Source organism: Onychostruthus taczanowskii, unplaced genomic scaffold (assembly GCF_017590055.1).
Source record: "Onychostruthus taczanowskii isolate IOZ18803 unplaced genomic scaffold, ASM1759005v1 scaffold58, whole genome shotgun sequence".
Classification (NCBI taxonomy): Eukaryota; Metazoa; Chordata; class Aves; order Passeriformes; family Passeridae; genus Onychostruthus; species Onychostruthus taczanowskii.
In genome coordinates, this window is record NW_024503457.1 from 8,219,849 (window position 1) to 8,238,639 (window position 18,791).

Here is an 18,791-nt window from a genome sequence, read left to right on the forward strand (position 1 = left end):
TTGAAATAGCAAAATAGGTACTTTATCTGTCTGTGGATAGGAGCACAGTTTGTTAAGTTACTGCTTTTTTGAGACCCTGCTACATCTTTATGTTCAATCAAAGTGAAAACAGTAAATCAGAGTAATTGCTTTACCCCACGGCATTCCTGTTTGTAAATGGGAAAAAATACTGTAAAAATCCTCAAATTAACTTCTGCTGTTTAGGATAGATAAAAGGTCTAAAAAAAGCCAGTTGTTGCCTAGGAAGGTATTTTATTGACTATGACACTTGTTCATCAAAGGCAGCTCCTTTGTTGTAATTTAACTGATAGTTCAAATATCATTAGGGAAAATATCTAATGCTCAAAAATGAAAGGTTGCCAGATCTTGCCATAACTTGGAGTTCTCTATACCCTGTCAGCAATGAGTTTCCAAACAGATACCATTTATGCTTATGTGGAAATGAAACTGGTATCTAGAAATTGGTCAGCAAATACCATGGACATGAACAGTGAAATAGAAAACACTACTATGTTAAGCATGGCGATTCAGCAAACCAGACAACCTCAATTGTTGTAATTAAATCATTAGAGTTAAGCCTATTTTCTAAAAGTGTTTGAGGCTTTTGCCTTTACAGGATCTCAGTCTGACTCGTCCTTTTGAGTTTTAAAATATGGCAGAAATACAGGAATGAGGGTACATTAAAATTCAGAATCCAGTTTCTATTTTGAATTGAGTTTCATAATCACTGTCCTGCATCAGGGCTGGGCTGCTTTTTTATGGTGTTGTGTAAGTTTTTCCTTTGACTTACTCTATTTAGCTACTTTGGCATAAATGTAGTAATTCAGGGGAGAATTAGACTGTTAAATATTTAAGAAAATGTCCTCACTTCAGCCTGAAATTTAGTATATTGATTTGTGTGCCAGATTAAAATTTGTGGGGAAATGTTGAGAATAATCAGTAAACCATTTTAAAATTTATTTTCTTGAAATATTGCCTGTTTTCCACGGCTTTGAAGCAGTTCTAGCTTTGTTCATAATTCAAAAATGACCGTGTGCTAAAATTTAATTTCAAAGATATATATGTCCTTGCAGAAAACCTGTTCACGGGTCTAGGTTTATTCTTGAAATGCACATATCTTTTAGTCACTTACTGTATGGGTTATGTTTTTGAGGTGGGGGTTTTTTTGTTTGTTGGGAAGATGATCAGCACAGTGCTGATGTGGGCTGCGCCCAGCAGCTTGGGGACGGTGTCACTCCCGTGACGCCAGGAGTGGGAGTTGTAGTCTGATGACGTTTTGATGGAGCTTTTTCATTTCCTGATGGGAGAAGGGTCAGTTTAAGAACAAGTGGGGAGGTTGACAGAATCTGGGAAAGAAGCTCAGCCCTGGGAAGTAGGTCTTCCCTAGAAGAGGACTGCCAGGAGCCCACAGGAGCTGTGGGTTTGCGCGTTTAAGAAATAGCTGCCTGTTAGCATGAAGCATCAGCTCTGCTTTTGTAATTAATATGTCTAGACTTCAGGTTCTGAATGTTTTGTGCTAAGTGCCACAGGTATCTGCCAAGGTGAAGGAGATCAGCCTCCTGGGTAAACATTAACTGGAAACAAACAAGCTACTCCTGCTAAATTTATATAGCAGTATTTATGTGCGTGGGGAAGTAGAAGGAAGACGTGAGTATATATGGGTGTGGCAAAGCCCTCACAATTCAGAGAATAATGAACTAAGTCTTTGGACTGGAAAATTATATTGGAAGGTCTGGAAAGGCAAAGGCAAGATTGCAGGGTGCTGCCAATGATGAGTTCAGAAACTGTGGCCAGCCCCCTTCCTTTTCGAGAAAATAAAATGATGCCGAGAAAGGGGAGCATCAGCAATCTCACCCTCAATTTACCTACCTGTGTCTTTAACAGCCTCAAAGATGCCAGCTGTTAGGAGGATCTTGTAAGAGAATAACAGTACCCTTCCAGAATCTCCCCTTCGTGATGCAGCAATTTTGTGGTTTCTGAAAAGGTCAAGCAGCATCGTTAATGCACACCATGTAATTCCTCTTGAAGGTGCAGTGCTTCGTTTGTGGAAAAGGACATCTTCCTCTGAATGCAAATTTGGGTGTTCCCAAACTGAAGGACAGGAGGATATGTTGGTGCCCTGTCACCACCTCGTTCATCATGGAGATGAGACCTTTTATTTGAGTTGCTCCTAAAAATGATATTAAAAAAAAAAAAAAAAAAAAGAGGAAAGGAAAGAAAAGGAGATTTTTCAACACCTAAAACTTAAGCTTTTTATATTATTTTTTTCAGCTTAGCCTGAGACAACATAACTCTTTGGACTTTGTAGGAGATTAAATCCCAGCCCCAGGTTTTTCAGGTAAAATTATTGCTCTGCTCCTAGGCTGTCCCCGGAGCCATCTCTGTCTATTTCTAATTAAGGACTAAAGGAAACTGCTCCTTCTGATGGCAGGAGTAGCATGAAGAAAGCTGTGAGTGTTTCTGTGGGGAGGCTGGTGCCCCTATGCCCTCCCACCAGGAACCAGCACTCCTGGGCTCTCCTCTGCGGGCTGGTCCCACAGGGAGCCACGCTCACCGTGGGCATGGCCAGAGACTGGGGACCATCCAGGTAATCTGCCAAAATGTATCGCAGCAGATCAAAATTCATTAAACACACCTACTCTGAGATGTTTAGCAATCCTTTGGAAATCTGATCTGGCAAAAATCCAGGACACACGGAAATTGTTCCGTGTGTCCTGGAAGAAGCAGAGGAGGTAGAGGTGCTGTGACCGGGGTGGTGGCAGTGTGCTGAAAGCTCCTTGAGCCTGAGACACTGGCATTTAGACACAATTCATTGGTATATCCAGTATGAGTCTTGGCAGATCTTAGGGCTGACATAAATCAAAAAAGCAATGTGCCAAATTTGAGATAATTTAATTTCTGTAATACAACCTTTATTCATCTATACTTTTGCAAGAGTTTGACTTGTTGCTCACGTTCTGGTTCATGTCCTTTAAACATGAATTAGAAACAGATGCAACATTTTAAAAATAACAGTATACCATTTAAAAACTGTTTGAATTCACCTTTTGGAAATTGACCTGTATGAAACAAATATAATGACACTGACTTTTGAGTGGTGAGTGTTTGCATGTTCTTTGGCTCCAAGTCTTACAACACTGAGCATGCATGCTACACATATACATGCATATATCACTCACATATGTACACATGCCCCGATGAGGAAAAAGTCATGATGTTTTCATGAGCTTGTTCTTTGTGGCTTAGCTATTGAAACAAGACACACGTTAAACCATTAAAAGGTACCTCTGGGATTGTTTTAAATTGCAAATTTTAAAAAAAATAAAGCAGAAATCTATTAAAAAGAATCATTTTCCATTAACTGAAGTGTTTGCAATAAAGACAATTATAGCAGTTGGCAGTATTCTCCTTGAACCAAAACAAATAAATACATTTGGTGACATACGTTCAAGGAAATGTGATTGCTGCAATGTTCATGCAAATAAGGAGCAGCTTCACAAATGCTAGACATTTTGCCATCTGGTGTTACCAAAGGAACACAACTCTCAACTTGTAGCTCTTCCTAACTTACTGCTTGTAGATGGCATATTAGGCATTGTCACACGGTTCTGACATTTGCATAATCATTCTGAATTACTGCAGGTTGTGCATTGCATTGCCAGCAGTGAATTCACTTGAGAAGGGGGTTCAGAGACCTGATGACTTGTATGGCTTCATCAAATATATCTCTGTCCAATAAAGGGATAAAAATGTTGTTTCAGTTTAGAACTACCACACCAGTGAATTTTTAAATTTGTATGAGGACTAGTGAAGAATGTTGCACTTGTTTACTTCCTAGAAATTGGGTAGAGACCAGTATTGTAATTAATCTCAGGGAAGCTGCCCTTCTCTATTTGGCTGCAGATTAGAGTACAAATGCAAAGCATCTCAAAGAGTCAAGAAATTCTGGATGGGAACACGTAGCTGAGGATGAAGTTATAACCTGATCTCTTAAAACTCCAGGAAAACTCAGCCTAACAACAGTTATTAAGCGTGGCAGAAAGTCTAGTTTAGACACAGGTGGTTGTTAGCTGACTCAGCTGATGGGAGTAGGCTCGATGGCACAAGGTAGTAACTGAAGACCTCTGCTCTCACAGCAGTCAATGACAACTGCTCTGCCTCTGGTCTCAGCAGCATGTGCAAGAGGTGTTCTCACTCCCAGGAGCCCATGGGGAGACCTTCACCATCCCCTTCTTACTGGAAGAAGGCATTTTCCATGCCCAAAACGCCATCCCTATGATGGCCTCCTCATTATGCTGCTTTTCAAGGAGAGGGTGTTGGAGTGAATAACGTGCATTGCTCATGAAAGGTATGGGATAAATACCCAAAAACTCTCAACCACCTGTAAGTGATTGTAAACAAGGTGGTGTTTGGATGCTGTCTCCAGCCTGCTGTGCTGAAACACTGTGTTTCACAACAAACCCCTGTGTTTGAGAGCTGTGCTCAGCCCCTGGCATCTGCCCCCAGACCCATCAGAAGGCTGCTCTGCAGTCCTGTTCGAGTTAGCAGCATCAACAAGAGAACGAAAGATTTTCTGTTCATTTAGTGACTGTTGAGGCATTGTTCTTAAGTATTGATAGCATCTAACATATCCTGTGTATTTTCAGCTCTCTCAAGTCCCGAATTAGAATCAGATAGCTGTTGGCCTTTTGACTGCCTTGCCTGAGGCATACTAGGTAGCATCACGTGGGTACCCAATGCAACATATGTTTTGCTAACTGGGAAGCTGGTTAGCAAGACAACGTTTATCTTATTAACACATGGTGCACTTACATGACATTAATACATATTCCTACTTTACAGATTTACTGTGCCAGAGGAAAAACTTTAGCTGAGCTAAGCAAAATAGGAATCAACATACTTGTCACATTGTCCTGAAATAGCATGTTAACTTTGTTAGACATGTTGCCTTCCTTTTTGAGGAGAATAAAGCATAATAAACTGAAATGTGTAAACCTGAAAGGTGTTGTTCTGTAGAAATTCAGAATAAGAATTCTCTGGTTTATGTTGTCATGTATTTAACTAGAATTCTGAAAATAAAAAAGTCAGTTATTATTCTGAATGTCTATATTGGAGCTAAAGTTGTTAATTAAAAAAAAAAATTAATGCTGTTGTGTAATGCAGTGATTTTATTCTCTCTCCAGATACACTCTACTAGCCATACATACACTGTTGTGCCACTATTCATTTATGCATGTTCTGTGGTTGTGATAGTGTCAAATCCATCAGAAAGAGGAATTGTTTCAGTAGTAGTTTCACGACTTGGCTGATTAGCAGAGATCAGAAGAAGCAACCTAACTGTGGAAACCACTACAGCATATAGTTTTAACAGCTCTTTAGGGAGCTAGTTAATGAAAGAATCACTACAGAAACACAGCCATGTGAAAAAAAGGAGCATTTTCATACAACACTCAGAGGATATGTCATAAGTGGGAACATGTTCATAATTTCTATTTACTCACAGCTGTAATTACCATCTGCCTTAAGAGAACTTTTAGTCTTTGTCAAAGTTGCTTAGATATTTCCTTTGTCACGTTTCAAGCAGAGAAGTTCTGTACAGACTAGATCCTGCCATGTGATTTCTTTTTTATTTTTCTGTAAGAATTTAATTATCTATTCTCTGTGTGAAGAAAGCACCAGCATTCCCAGAGACCTGAACCTCCCCAGCCTACTTGAACTGGTGTTCATCTGATTCATGTTTGTGCTTGTTTTTGCCATCTGTCTGCAAAACAGAGTTCTTAACTTTTAAATGCACGCTGGTTTATATGTTGCCCTCTAATTTTTAACTCTTAAAAAACTATTTCTCTTTTTTCTTTTTTTCTCTAACTCCAGTGTCTATGAGCCAGATAGAAACGTGCTGCGAAGGAAGGAATGGGAAAGGAGAAACCAGGAGGCCCAGCAGGACAATGGCGCGTTTAACGCGAGCTATTCCCTCTTCAGTGAACCGTACAAGGTAGATGCTTCCCAGCTGGACGAGTCTTTGTTTATTTATTTATTCCACAGTACAAAAATATAGCCTGCAGAAGGCACTGTCCAGGTTTCATCACCCTCCCACAAGTGCTAGCTTCCCAAAATTCACGGAGAGCATGCATGATTCCCTACGAGTCGGATTTTTATATCTATTTATATTTATGTATGTGTAAAAGCATCTTCTAGTGTTCAGCAGCACACAAGAGTGGAATAAACTAGAAATATCTCAGCAATATTTGAGATGGAATTAAAACTAGGAAGTGAAGGTGAAGGTGAAGGTATCCTGTTTTTGCAATACTTAGAAGAAAACAATTGTGTAAGACTAGTGTGTGAAGGTCAAGCAGTACTGTAAACATTGTGCCCTAGCCAAGGTTATTGTACTGAAATATCCTTTTTTTCCCTATAAGAATTACCAGACAAAAAATTTTCTCCTATACATGATTTTCCTCCATCAAAGGCAGAAGTAGCTTGGGAGTGTCAACTCCTTGTGTTGTTCCTCATGGTAACAGCAGTTCGTTGAGGCACAACTGTCGTTCATCACTCCCTGTTGGAAGGTCAAGCATGTCCCATGGGGGCTGCTTCTCTCCCTCAATTTACCCAATGCTTGCCTCTCTGTATCAAACCATCATCACGTATTTTCTGCTGTGCCTTTCCAGAAATGTCCAAGTCACTGTAACAGCTGCCACATTGTGAACGCTTTCCCTCCATACAGCATCACTTGCCCTTGATGCTTAGGGTACTTTAGTGCCTCTTTCCAGGAGACCTATTTGGAACCTGTCACCTGGCTTCTTCTTTGACTTCCATGCTTGTGTTTTAATTCTTGTGCTCCAGGGTCAGCTTTCAGCTTGCGCTTCTTCCAGACTGTTGCTTGTATTTAGTCCCTAATAAAAAAGAAAGATCTACCACTTTCAAACCACATCCCTTGAAGGAACACAGCTCTGTCTGCCTTGAGGTTGACCTCCAGCTGCCCGGATTCAGATTCATTACAAAGGCATTTAGAAGCCATGTCAGATGTCTTGAACTCCTCAATGACCTACTTGAAAATGTCTACCGTGAGACCAGTCAAGGGCTAATCCATAGAAGAAAGCCTGGAAAGCATAAGTCAGCTGTGTCTTGGCATTTCTTGAGGGTTGTGCTGCAGTGATGACTTAATAATTTTCCATTTGGTCCAGTCAAATAGACCACACACAAAAAGGACCTGGTCTTTTGCTGTGTCCCCAGTACTATTTTGTCTGTGGTGCCACAAGTTGGTGGTCCTGAAGCTCAAATCAGTTATAAAAGTGGTATCACTTTGATTATTACTTCTGTGCCAGGGTTCCGACTGCCATGACACAGGTGTGATGTGCCATGGACACACCAGCAGTTTCTGAGTAAGGTTGTCAGAAGGCACCTCTGTGCAACCACGTATAATTCCATCAGCTGTAATAGGAGTGGATGAAAAATCATTGGCGTCTCTAGAAGCAGAGAGGATACTGAGTGGGTAATCCTATGAGGCAACTAGAATAATGGCTCCATTCCTGCTTCTTACCTTTAAACACTGTGTCCTTGTTTTGAACAAATGTGTAAAGAGGGTGCTGCAGAAATACATCCTACAGCTAACTTTGTCAAGGAGACTTGGGGAAAGGCAAAGCCCAGGATAGTAGTATAACTCACAGCTATGTTGGTGTGGCAGAGTTGCTTGGGGTGATCAGTCATTCTGATAGTATTGGATATCAAAACTTTTATCAGTGGCATACTCTGAGTGTCATGTATACACTGGCAATGGACCGTTGGGCTCTCTGAACTAAGCCAAGCATTTGTGAACAACCTTCAGTGCAGGGAAAAGAGCTGTGACTTTTTGATCTTATTGTGGAGAGAGCCTAACTGCAAAAGAGGAAACCTTTCTGCAAAAGCAAAACTGAAACCCTCTTGTACTCCTTTTAAAGATCATATTCACCTTTTAGGGGTTTCCAGAGGGGAACGAAGTTATAGCAGACATTCACTGCAAGCTCTGATTAAATTCAGTATTCCACTGCTCAGCTTGAAAAACACAATCTAAAGTCAAAGGATATGCTATTCAGAGCACCATATCTAAAAATCAAAGGCAGACTGGAAATCTCTTAAATCTTACGTCCTCTCTCACCTTGACATGTATCACTCCTACTGTAACATTGAATTTTCTCAAAAATCCTGACTCTTCAGGTTGCCCCTTATCCTGTTCAAAGTATCCATAGCAACCCTCTATGAAGGATGACAGGAAATCCAGTATCTTTTACATAAAATCTGTTTTATAGGGGAGTGAAAAAGTAGGAAATTAGTTCTGGATATTTTCTGGACAGAATACCTTGCCCCATTAACTATGTAAGTATTTTTAGTGAAGAAAAAAAATTCTGCTGGCCTTCCATGCAGCCATCAGGTTTATTTTTAGAAGTGTTATATGTTGTCATCTTCAAGTGCTTGGATTTGTCTTGCATTGCAGAAGAATATCAGAGCACTGTAAATTAGGCATGTTCGCAGAGAATGCTTTTCCTACTTACCCATTTTGTGACCATGTTTTCCCTGTGGGAATGCTTAAATAAGGCCAGCAATATTTCAGAGAAGATAATAGGACAAACTAATGCTCATAACAAGTTACCTCAGATCCCATCATGTTCCCAAGAGGATGTAGGTGAACTCTCCTGTATGAGATCAGCTCAACACCAAATCTCACCTGAAGCTGTCCCCAGTGCATCTTGAAGGAATAAACAGCACAGACCAGTTGCCAGCGTAAGCCATGACACCAGTTCGCTGCAGTTATTCTTGTGGTTATCTGTGATCTCTCAGTACGAGATGTCTATGTGTGACCTTCACATCACATCCATGTGGAAGACAACACAATGACTTCTCCAAGCTATCAGTAGTCTACAGAAAATCTGCAATTAGGCTTCTGTTTCCTTTCCATCCCCAGAGCAGCCATCACAAAAAACAGACCTAGGGAATTTGGACTTCTTAGGGGCAAAACCTGCGCACAAATTTGTTTACATTCACGTAGCTAGAGGCAGATGGGTGGAGAGCTGTCCTCACAAGATGTCCATGCTGTGGGAGACTTGTGGATGCCAGGAGCACCATTCCATTTGGTGGTCATTTTTGCCATGCTCCTGGCAGGGAAAGAAACCTCACATATACTCTGGCTGAATAATAATGAGTACAGGCCCAACAGCAGATTTCCCACCATAGAAGGAAGCTGAAAAAATACTTATCTACAAGGTATCTACACAAGATGGAAGATCCAGTGAAGCATAATGAGATGCACTGGGTAAAAGGAAAGTTTTCTATTCATCCTGGAACACAATTCTGCTGGTCAAGGAGATGCCCAAGTGTAGAAGTTATTTCATTGACTTCAGGAGACACGTGAGGGTATCTCCAACCTTCTTTCTTTTCAGATGTATGTGATGCTTCCCACATCTTTAGCCTCATTAATAGTTTCCTCTTCTTTAGGACATTGATGTGATTCCTGTTAAGTGAAAGAACACCCTTTTTTAAAGTGACTTGCTATCTGTGAGTCAGTCCTTCAAATTTTTTTCCATACCAGGTTATTATCTTTGTAACAGTAACAGCCTCATGTGCAGAGGGAAGATCAGGCTGTAGTGGTTCAGTCTTTAGCCATCCTACTCCAAGTTTCCAATGCAGTGTTTCAGATGCAAGACTTTCATGTTCTTCCCTTCCTACCCCCCGCTTCAGTATATATTACTGATATATATATTTAGCTCTGTTAGCATAGTAACAAAAACATATCAGAGAGCTAGGTGTAATGCATTTTACAGGTACAAGGTAGTGCCCTTGAAATTTGAGGGGAAAAGTTTGAAGCAAAACAGGACTGCTTCTACTGTTAGACATAAGAATGCTTCCACTGTAGACCTCTAAAAGTTTGCATGTGGCAAGCACAGCACTCATGTACTTTGCAGTTTTGCCTGGGTTCCAGTTTTCTACTAGGACACCCTAAAAATAAAAGATTCAAAACTGGGGAGTCTGCCTTGGATACCTTCCCTTCCATACCCCCAGTTTTCCAGAGTGACTGATGTGGTTGCTACATCTTTTGTGTTTTTAAATGTAGCTTTAAGATGATCTTCTCCACTTCTTTACTCCCTTCTTTCTCCTTCTTTCTGTTTTCCTCTAAAACAGCGTCTTGAGGTCTTGAGATAAAAGCTTGGCCTTCTGAAACCAGTAGGGGTTTTCCCATGCAGACTCCATGATTGGAAGAGAGAAAGGAGAACTCCACTGCCTCATTACTGTCTTCCTCTGAAAACATAAAGCAAAGGATATCACACTCCTGAATCTTGGCAGGGTTCAAAAAACCTCTGCTGTAAAAATGCTAATGATATACCCTATTGCTTACAGTGGCTTTTTAAGCACGATTTTTCAATCATTTCCAGTATGTTTTGCTTGCTTGTTTTATTTCTTTGTGAAGCTTCTGCCTTTTCAGTCAGGAAGTAAATGGATCATTTTTAAGACAATAATTAATCTTGAAGGGGAGGAAGGGTGGCTGTATTCCCCTGCTATGCACAGCAAGCACTGAGAAATGTGAAGAATTTGGCAAGGGTTCTGTTCACCTTCTTTTTTTTTTTTTTTTTTTTTTTTTTTTACAAAAGAAGAGTGCCCTGGAATGAGCACCCTGTCAGAGCATTTTTAAAGAAGGGACATAATCTGTACTTTTCTCATTTCCCACAAGCTGTTTTCAAGTCACCTCAGAGCATTTGGCTGGCTTAGACTGACAAATTCATTCAGCACTTGCATGGGATGTTGTGTGGCTTCCCAGATGGTTATGAAAACTTAGGCAGGCAGAGGAAGAAATTGGGAATGCAGTGTTTTCATTCATGACTGAAGGAGAGCTTGCACTGGGCTACAGGAAAAGTTTTATCATGGTCAGATTTAATCCAAACCATTCTGTGCAGTTGCAATAATAAATTTTCCAGTTTCCAGGTAATATACTTTAACTACAGCATGATATCTGTGATAGATTTCTTTTTTTATATACTCTAAGGCCCTTTATAGCTTTTCCAGTTCAGGGTAGATTTAAGATGTTGACAAGTGTCTTCAGAGACAATAAGGATTTTCTATTTCATCCCTCAACGCTGCTGCTGAATAAGGCAGTCTTACTTCAGTAAGGATTTCAGCAGAAGCATGCAGGGAATTTTGTTTTTCTTATGTTGACTGTAGCAGAACACTTGATTTTTGTTTTGCAGACTAACAAGGGGGATGAGCTTTCCAATCGCATCCAGAATACTTTGGGCAACTATGATGAAATGAAAGACTTGTTAACTGACCGGTCAAACCAGAGCCATCTCGTTGGGGTTCCAAAACCTGGGGTTCCTCAGACATCTCTCCCCAAGACTGATGAACATCTTCTGGCAGACTTGAGACCACCACCTCCTCCTCCTATTTCCAGCACTACTTCTTCCACACCAGCATCCCTAGCTGCCCAGCAGAGCAAAAGTACCACAATGGGCTGGCAGAAGGCTGGGCATAATGCCACTTCAGATGGCCAGCAGAGAGCAAGCAAACACGGACACCGGTCGCTGGAGTCACACAAGGGTGACTTCAAACTGGCGAGCCAAAAATCCAATTTGGAGAAATTAAAACACTATGCATCGAGTCCCACCTCCTCCTCTTCTTCCTCTTCCTCCTCCTCTTCCTCCTCCGCCTCCTCTTCCTCTTCCTCCTCCTCCAATTCTGCCCAGCAGAGCTCGCTGAGGGCCACATTAGGAGAAAACACCAACAGAGTCCAGCAGCCAGCCAAGATCACTTGTAGCTCAGAAGGAGGAACCAAAGTCCAAGAGAGGCCAGCAAAGCATGGTGGGGGACACTGTGTCCAAAACTTCCCACCCTCACTAGCTTCAAAGCCCAGTCTGGGTCAGCAGAAGCCAACAGCTTATGTAAGGCCAATGGACGGTCAAGACCAGGCTCCGGATGAGTCTCCAAAGCTGAAGTTACCAGCAGAGAGCACCAAGTCATATCGGGGAGTGCCTTCCAGCAAGCCTGATTCGGCCAGGACCAAGTCAAAGATCACCAAGTTCAGCATTCCTAAGCAAGAAGAAGTAAGTGTTTTTATATTTCTTATGACATACCCCCATGGATGGATGGATGGATGGATGGATGGATAGATGATGCCTTATTGCACCCATCTCTTTACATATTTTCAACATGTTGGCTTGAATGTTGATATTTTTGGTGACATTGGTATAGTATATTGCAAATAGCAGCCTCACAGTAATTAAAAATACCTCAACAGCAAAATGCTCATTGTCTTCAGGACCAAAATACTTCCCACAATGGCACATTTTCTAGTAGTATGTGTTATTTCATTGTCTCTTTCCAGAGTGCTCATTTATAAAACCTGATTTTTTTTCCTGGCAGGTGTATTGCTTCTTGCTGTTCATATTTCATTGATTTCTTTCTCTTTGGTAAAGATTAAATGAAGTGAATGTGACCAGAAACAGTTCTGCCATCCTCAATGTCAAAGTAGTTTCACAATCTAAATAGATTACTTACACTATATGAAATCTGTGGAATAGATGAGAATAGAGAAATGAGACTCTCTTTTTAGTTAATATTATGTGTTTGTGTTTCAAGCCAATTTCTGAGAGGACTGAGGTTTCCTTCTTAAAGAATTTCCATCTGTAGAAACCTGGTGTAGTGGGTCAAGCCAATATACCTGGCCATGCTACAAGTAGGAGAATGTGTCTGAAAAAGCTTTTAGACAACATTTGTTTATCAGCAGTAGATATAAAATATGTCTGCTTGGACTTACTGTATATTCATTTATTTCACATTCCTTTTATGCCAGGAGGACACTTTGCTTTACCACTTTGACTGTGATTGTCTGTTTTTTGACTATTTGGTCTTTTTTGATGGGAAAGAAGTGATTGATTTTGGCAGAATAAAGGGTAATTTTTTATTCAAGGGTGTGTTCAAAGGCCTGTATGCCAGTAAAAAGATGGCCACATCATTCTCTTGTGCAAATTGATAGAGGAATGAATTCGACAATTTATAGTATTTATAGGACTATAGGACTCTATTTGACTGAATCACTGTGACTTTCTCAGAGAAGAGGCAATGATTGTTTACTCTTTTTGACAGCTGTGGTGTGTCTTGAGATGTTTTAAGTCTTAAAATTTTGTTTCTGGCATTGTTAAAGGAGAGGAAAAATCTAATTTTTGGTGGAGTTCTCTGGCCTCTTAATGTCTGTTTTTCAGAAATGGAGTTGACTCTTGTATTCCCCTTGGGTTTGGTTTGGGAAAGAAATCTCTCTGGAAGCAATTATTTCTGTGATTTTTCTCTAAGTGAAAGTTCCATCAGTTCCAAACAACATGTAGGTGATATGTTGCTCCTGAAAAGGGGTTGTTTTAGGCTCTTAAACTAGATCTTATAGGCAAATTTAGCATTCACAAAGTGCTGTAATTGTGCAGATAGATCAGGTAACGGCAGATAGTAATATCCATTTAGCTTTTATTACCTCTTTCAGACTTGTGCTTCTATCTGCAAGTGGGAAGCGCTGTTAGAATTAAAGATGCCTGTGGCAATTATCTGACTCTTTCAAATTTCCCCCCTTTGCATGTATGCAATACTCTAAGGACTAGTATGGAAAGGAGTTCTGATAGGCAGTAGTTTGTTTGTCTGAAACTCAGGATTTACCATTTGCATTCCAAATTCGTCTACCTCTGGAAAGAAAGATTTAATTTGTTGTATGTAATCCATGCTGCTGCATAAGCATAAGTTTATACTGCAGTTTCTAGATGAGGAGACATAGCTGAGATCACTTTAAATTAGCTTGTTTAGATACTGATGGCAATGTAGACTATAGTATGAGAGAATGGACTGCAGGTTACCTACTAAAATATTTACCAATTTCTCACAGATTTTATGTGATGCAGTGTTAATAAAACAGTATTTGATAACAGAATATAAACATTCAACTGAAGTTGAAAGAAGTGGACCAAAAGCAAAAAGATTTTTATGAAAATTTATGGACAAATTTCTAAGAAGAAAAATAGTAGGTACTATTGGTGTTGGGGTTTGAAACTGGAGCTAATAAAAGACAATGTTCAGATCTGAAAAATCAATGAAAGACAATGGACCAGCTATTTTTCATTTATCCTGATATTTTCTTTGTTCTAACTTTTTCAGTCCCAAGTGGCACAAGCTGAAACTGGTAACCCACTGCTATTGCTACAGGGAGAAATATTAACTAAGACTGAAAGTTTTTTATTGAGTGTTGCCTAATCCACCCGCTCTTTGATTTTCAGTTGGACTTCTTTTAATTTCAAAATGTTTTTCCATTCCTATTATTTGTATCATAAATCCTCCAGTAGAATTGTGTAAGAATTCCCATCCTTTTTTAAAATTTCTGCTATTAAACTCATAAATTTTCTCCTTTACATCAAATGTTTGCCATCCCCTCTTAGGGGCAGAAGTTTTAAGCTGCTTGCAGCGCAAAAGCTGCCGTGGTCCTGTGAATGTTTGCAGGCAAAATGAGGCCTCTGTTGTTCAGTGAGGCTAAAGGTGTTGGCCAGGATGGACCTAGTATCCCCAGTGGCTCTGGGAAGAGGAGAGATGTCATATGGGATGACTGTGAGGGAAAGCAGGCAGACAAGTAGGCTACAGCAACCTGGAAGCCGCATGGAAACAGAAATGAGAGTGGAAGAAAGCTGCTTAATAGCAGCCAGGAAAGAAGGAGAGGGGCAGAGGTGCTGGTAGTGAAATGAAGCTCTGTGTCTGCTAAAACAAAAGGAGTGTGGCTGAGAAGGGCTCGCCAGGGCAGTCGCTGTGCTCTGGGGTTGGTGTGGGCAGCCCTGGGAGGCATTCCTGGCTCCTGCTCAGCTTGCTGTCCACCAGAACCCCCAGGCCCTTCACTGAAGAGCTCATGTCCAGCCAGACAGCACCCAGCCTGGATTGTTGCTGAGGTTATCCCTCCCCTTACTCAGTATTTCCCCTTGTCTTATCAGTTTATCTGATAGCAGTTCTGGGGCCCCCAGCCCCAGAAGGATGTGGAGCTGCTGGAGCAAGTCCAGAGGAGGGACGCTGAGCTGATCAGAGGGCTGGAGCACCTCTGCTATGAATGCAGGCTGGGAGAGTTGGGGTTGTTGTGCCTGGAGAAGGAAAGACTCCAGTGAGATCTTACGGCACCAAGACCCACAGGGAGCCTGCAAGAAAGCTGGGGAGGGACTTTTTACAAGGGCATGTAGTTATGGGACAAGGGGTAATGGCTTGAAGCTGAAAGGGGGTGGGTTTAGATTAGATATTAGGAAGAAATTGTTTACTCTGAGGGTGGTCAAACACTAGAAAGGGTTGCCCAGAGACGCTGTGGATGCCCTATCTCTGGAAGTGTTCAAGGCCAGTTTGGAAGGGGCTTTGAGCAGTGTGGTCTAGTGGAAGGTGTCCCTGCCATGGTACTGGAGTTGAAGTTAGATTATCTTTAACACCCATTCAAATCCAAACCATTCTGTGATACCTGTGCACTTCCATTTGTGTTCACCAGTTTGAAAGAACCATCAGTGGAAAAATAAACACATAACGAAACAAAGTTAAGCTTCCCTGTAAGGACTGGAGAATAAGAAACAGTGTCACACAAAGTGTGTGTGTGTGTGTGTGTGTGTGTGTGTATTAGCAGGATACAAAATCCTCTTCTGTACATTCCATGAGGTTTTCAGAGAAACAGGGCACAGAGTTGGCTGCAGTACAATTATTATTCACTTGAAATAAGATCTCTTGAATACGAATTATAGACCATTACTTTTCAACACATGAAAAAGGTTGATTTTTAATGCAGTTCAATAGCTCATTTTATATTTTTAATCAGTTTTGGAAAGTCTTCAATACCTTGACACAGGCTGAAGCTTATAAATTTTTAAAATTGTTTTAATGAGAATAATTTGGATAGACCTGTGTATAGAAAGGTAGCATTTACTCATTTGGGAATTTAATCTTTAGTAGCCAGGTTCATCAGTGTTAACTAGAATCCATACCCAACCTCCTGGTCATTCCAAAATTATCATACTGCTCTGAAGAAATGGTAGCTCAAGTCATCTCAAGTACTGGTATTTCACATTTTGAACTACTTAGAAATTATATTGCTGTAAGTAAAAGCACTGTATTGGATAAAAGGGAAGAAAAATTTGATACCAGTGTATAGAGGAAAAAAGGTAGGGAAATCGAGCGCCTTTCTTTTCTAAAATGTTCTTGAGTGAAACAATAAGAAAAACATAGGGTGGCAAATCATGTTCTTTATATCCAAGTTCTGTTTTTGAATTTCATCTCATAGGCTGCATGCTGCTTTTTTATTACATTGAAGAAGCCTTATCTATTGTCCTTTGCTTACTTCTCTTAAGGGTTATGGAGCAAAGAAATAGAGGTTGTATTCAAGAATGACTGTGAGTCTAATGGTAAAAAGGAAGATTTGGTTTTGTTAAATTTGGAAACCTATTTATGTGAAATGTAGGTACGGTCATCATGAGGACATTTTCTTATTCACTTCACGGAGTACTTACACAACCTCTGCAGCAGAAATAATGCACCATAGATTAAAGGTTGAGTTTGGGGTTGTTGTTTTTTTTTTTTTTTTTTTTTTATTTTTTTCCCTGTTTTTACTCAGGCAAATTCCTATTTGCCTTGGTAAGATACTCTCTGCAGTCACTCTCCTTTGAGTGGCTATATATAGCTATCAGCATCTGGCACACACTCTAGCAAGTGTCCTTTGAATCTGCAATCTCTTTTTTGCCTATCAGCTCTATCCCCACATATTAATGGAAAGCAAAAACACCCCACAACTCTTTCCTCTGTCTGAAAAGAACTTTACAATTTGGCCTCAATGTTGATAATTTGATCAAAATCAGTCTCTTTGAAGAAGATGCATGTATAATAAGCAGTTCCATTCCAGTTAAAAACTGAAAGATGCAAGTTCCTATGCTGCTACATTTCATTTGAGAACAGAAGGTCCAGTGAAAACTAAATAAGGAATATAGTCATTATCAGTTCATGCTTCATCTGGAAATTCCACATATCTGGATCTGTAGGATGGTAGAGGGGAAACAGTATCTCATGAGGAAGGATTAGGTTTAGAGGAGATCTGGATAAGTGCTTTTCCTCAGAGGCACAACACCACATCTCCCTGGCTGCAGTGGAGCCTGTTGAAGTGTTGCAGGACTAAGATGAGAATTCAGCTTTTTCTTCTCTACATCCCAGGGTGTTTAATTCTGGCCGAGAAAAGCAGGAATGAAAATAAAAGCACAGTCAAAGATGCTTTTACGTGAAAAGGGAGAGAGAGATTGAATGCATTAGCGAAAGGGTCCAGACTTCTTCCGGCACCGTTTCAGGATGCGCCCGAAGAGGCTGGAGACATAAGCACAGAATTAAGTGTGTTGATACTCCTCTACCATTTATTGACTTCATTGAAGAATTACAGTGCTTGAGAAGCCAGTTAGCAATCACAGCACTTGAGTACTTGTAAGTATGAGGCAGTTGTAGATGTTTTCTTTCCCAGATGTTCATGCTGCATTTACAAGGAGACACAGATCAATTCATCCCTGTAATGGTAGCACTGACCTTCCCCACAAATAAAGAATGTTTTCCCACGTTAAACAGGAAGAACTGCACAACAAGAGCAGTGTGGTGCAGAGATCCCTGCTAGTGGTGAGTTACTCAGGACCTTCAAGAGTGGGAGGGCTGTGTGTTACTGCCTGTATTTATGTAGCAGAGTTAACAGAGTGGGACTCTGAAGAAAGAGAGTGTTAAACAGAATGCTATTGGAAATGCTCTTAACAAATGCAGTGGAGACCACAATGTGAAAGTTTTTTTTTATTTGTATAGTTTTCAAACTGTGACACAAGCCTTTGCCTTTCTCACATTCTGGAGTCTCCAAGGCACACAACAACTGCGTGTGAGGGCAGCTTCAGTGAACACAGTGGGCCTAATCTCTCTGGTTATTCTTCCATGACAGCTCTTGTAGAATGGAAATGCTGTTTAGACACCTTTACTTTACTTTTAGAGCTCCCTACATTTACTGTTTCTACCCTCAGTGAAACAAGTTTCTTTCTCTTTTGAATTAATTGTCAATATATTTTTTTTAACTGGGACAGCACTAGCTAAACTTATCTATAGGTTTTTGAAAATAAAGAATTTAATAGAATAATAATGTCTAAAGTTTTCTATATGGATTGATTACCCTATGGTATGTGCTATGTGTTTGCTGCTATGGTGAATTCATATGTTCCTCATTGTTTTTCATTGGTAGGATTACTATGATCAGGGAAAAATATCTCGAAATTAGATGCAAATTTACAATTTTCAAGGATATTCCTTAATGTTAGCACCTGGTTTTTTTGCAAGTTTTCCCTGAGGTCGTTGTTTTCTAATTATTGAAAACATACTTGAGCAGTTAATTCAGGTCTCTCATAAGTCAGATCCTCCCTTTGATAAAACTGGTCTTTCCATCTTTTCTGAAGTTGGAAAAGTAGCCACTTCTGGAGTAAGGAAAGCTCAGTGGATGTAAGAATGTGATTAATTGTGAGAAACTTGTCTTGCCTTTCAGTTTTTAACCGCCCCTCCCTGCCCTCCCCTTTGAGTGGATGGCTTGGTTTATGAATCAGCTCTGGAGCTGATACAAAAGTGCATGCATAAAAATGTCCACAACCATATTTAATTGCTTCTTTAGTTCCCTGTGGTAAGCACTAAAGTTATTGATGAAGGAAATAAGATTTCTGGAATTACAAACCCCAGATTTTAATTGCACATTTTGTCTGATTTTTTTTAATCCATTGTAGTGCTTATGA

General features: G+C 40.3%; 1 protein-coding gene across 1 annotated transcript in view; it reads left to right on the forward strand.

Annotated features, from left to right (window-relative positions):
* AFF3 (AF4/FMR2 family member 3) overlaps positions 1-18,791 on the forward strand; it is a 312,945-nt gene that overhangs the window by 43,588 nt on the left and 250,566 nt on the right. The window contains exons 2-4 of the mRNA XM_041418130.1: positions 5,872-5,992; positions 11,211-11,539; positions 11,711-12,062. Coding sequence (XP_041274064.1) covers positions 5,872-5,992; positions 11,211-11,539; positions 11,711-12,062 — 802 coding nt within the window. The remainder of the gene's footprint in view (positions 1-5,871; positions 5,993-11,210; positions 11,540-11,710; positions 12,063-18,791) is intronic.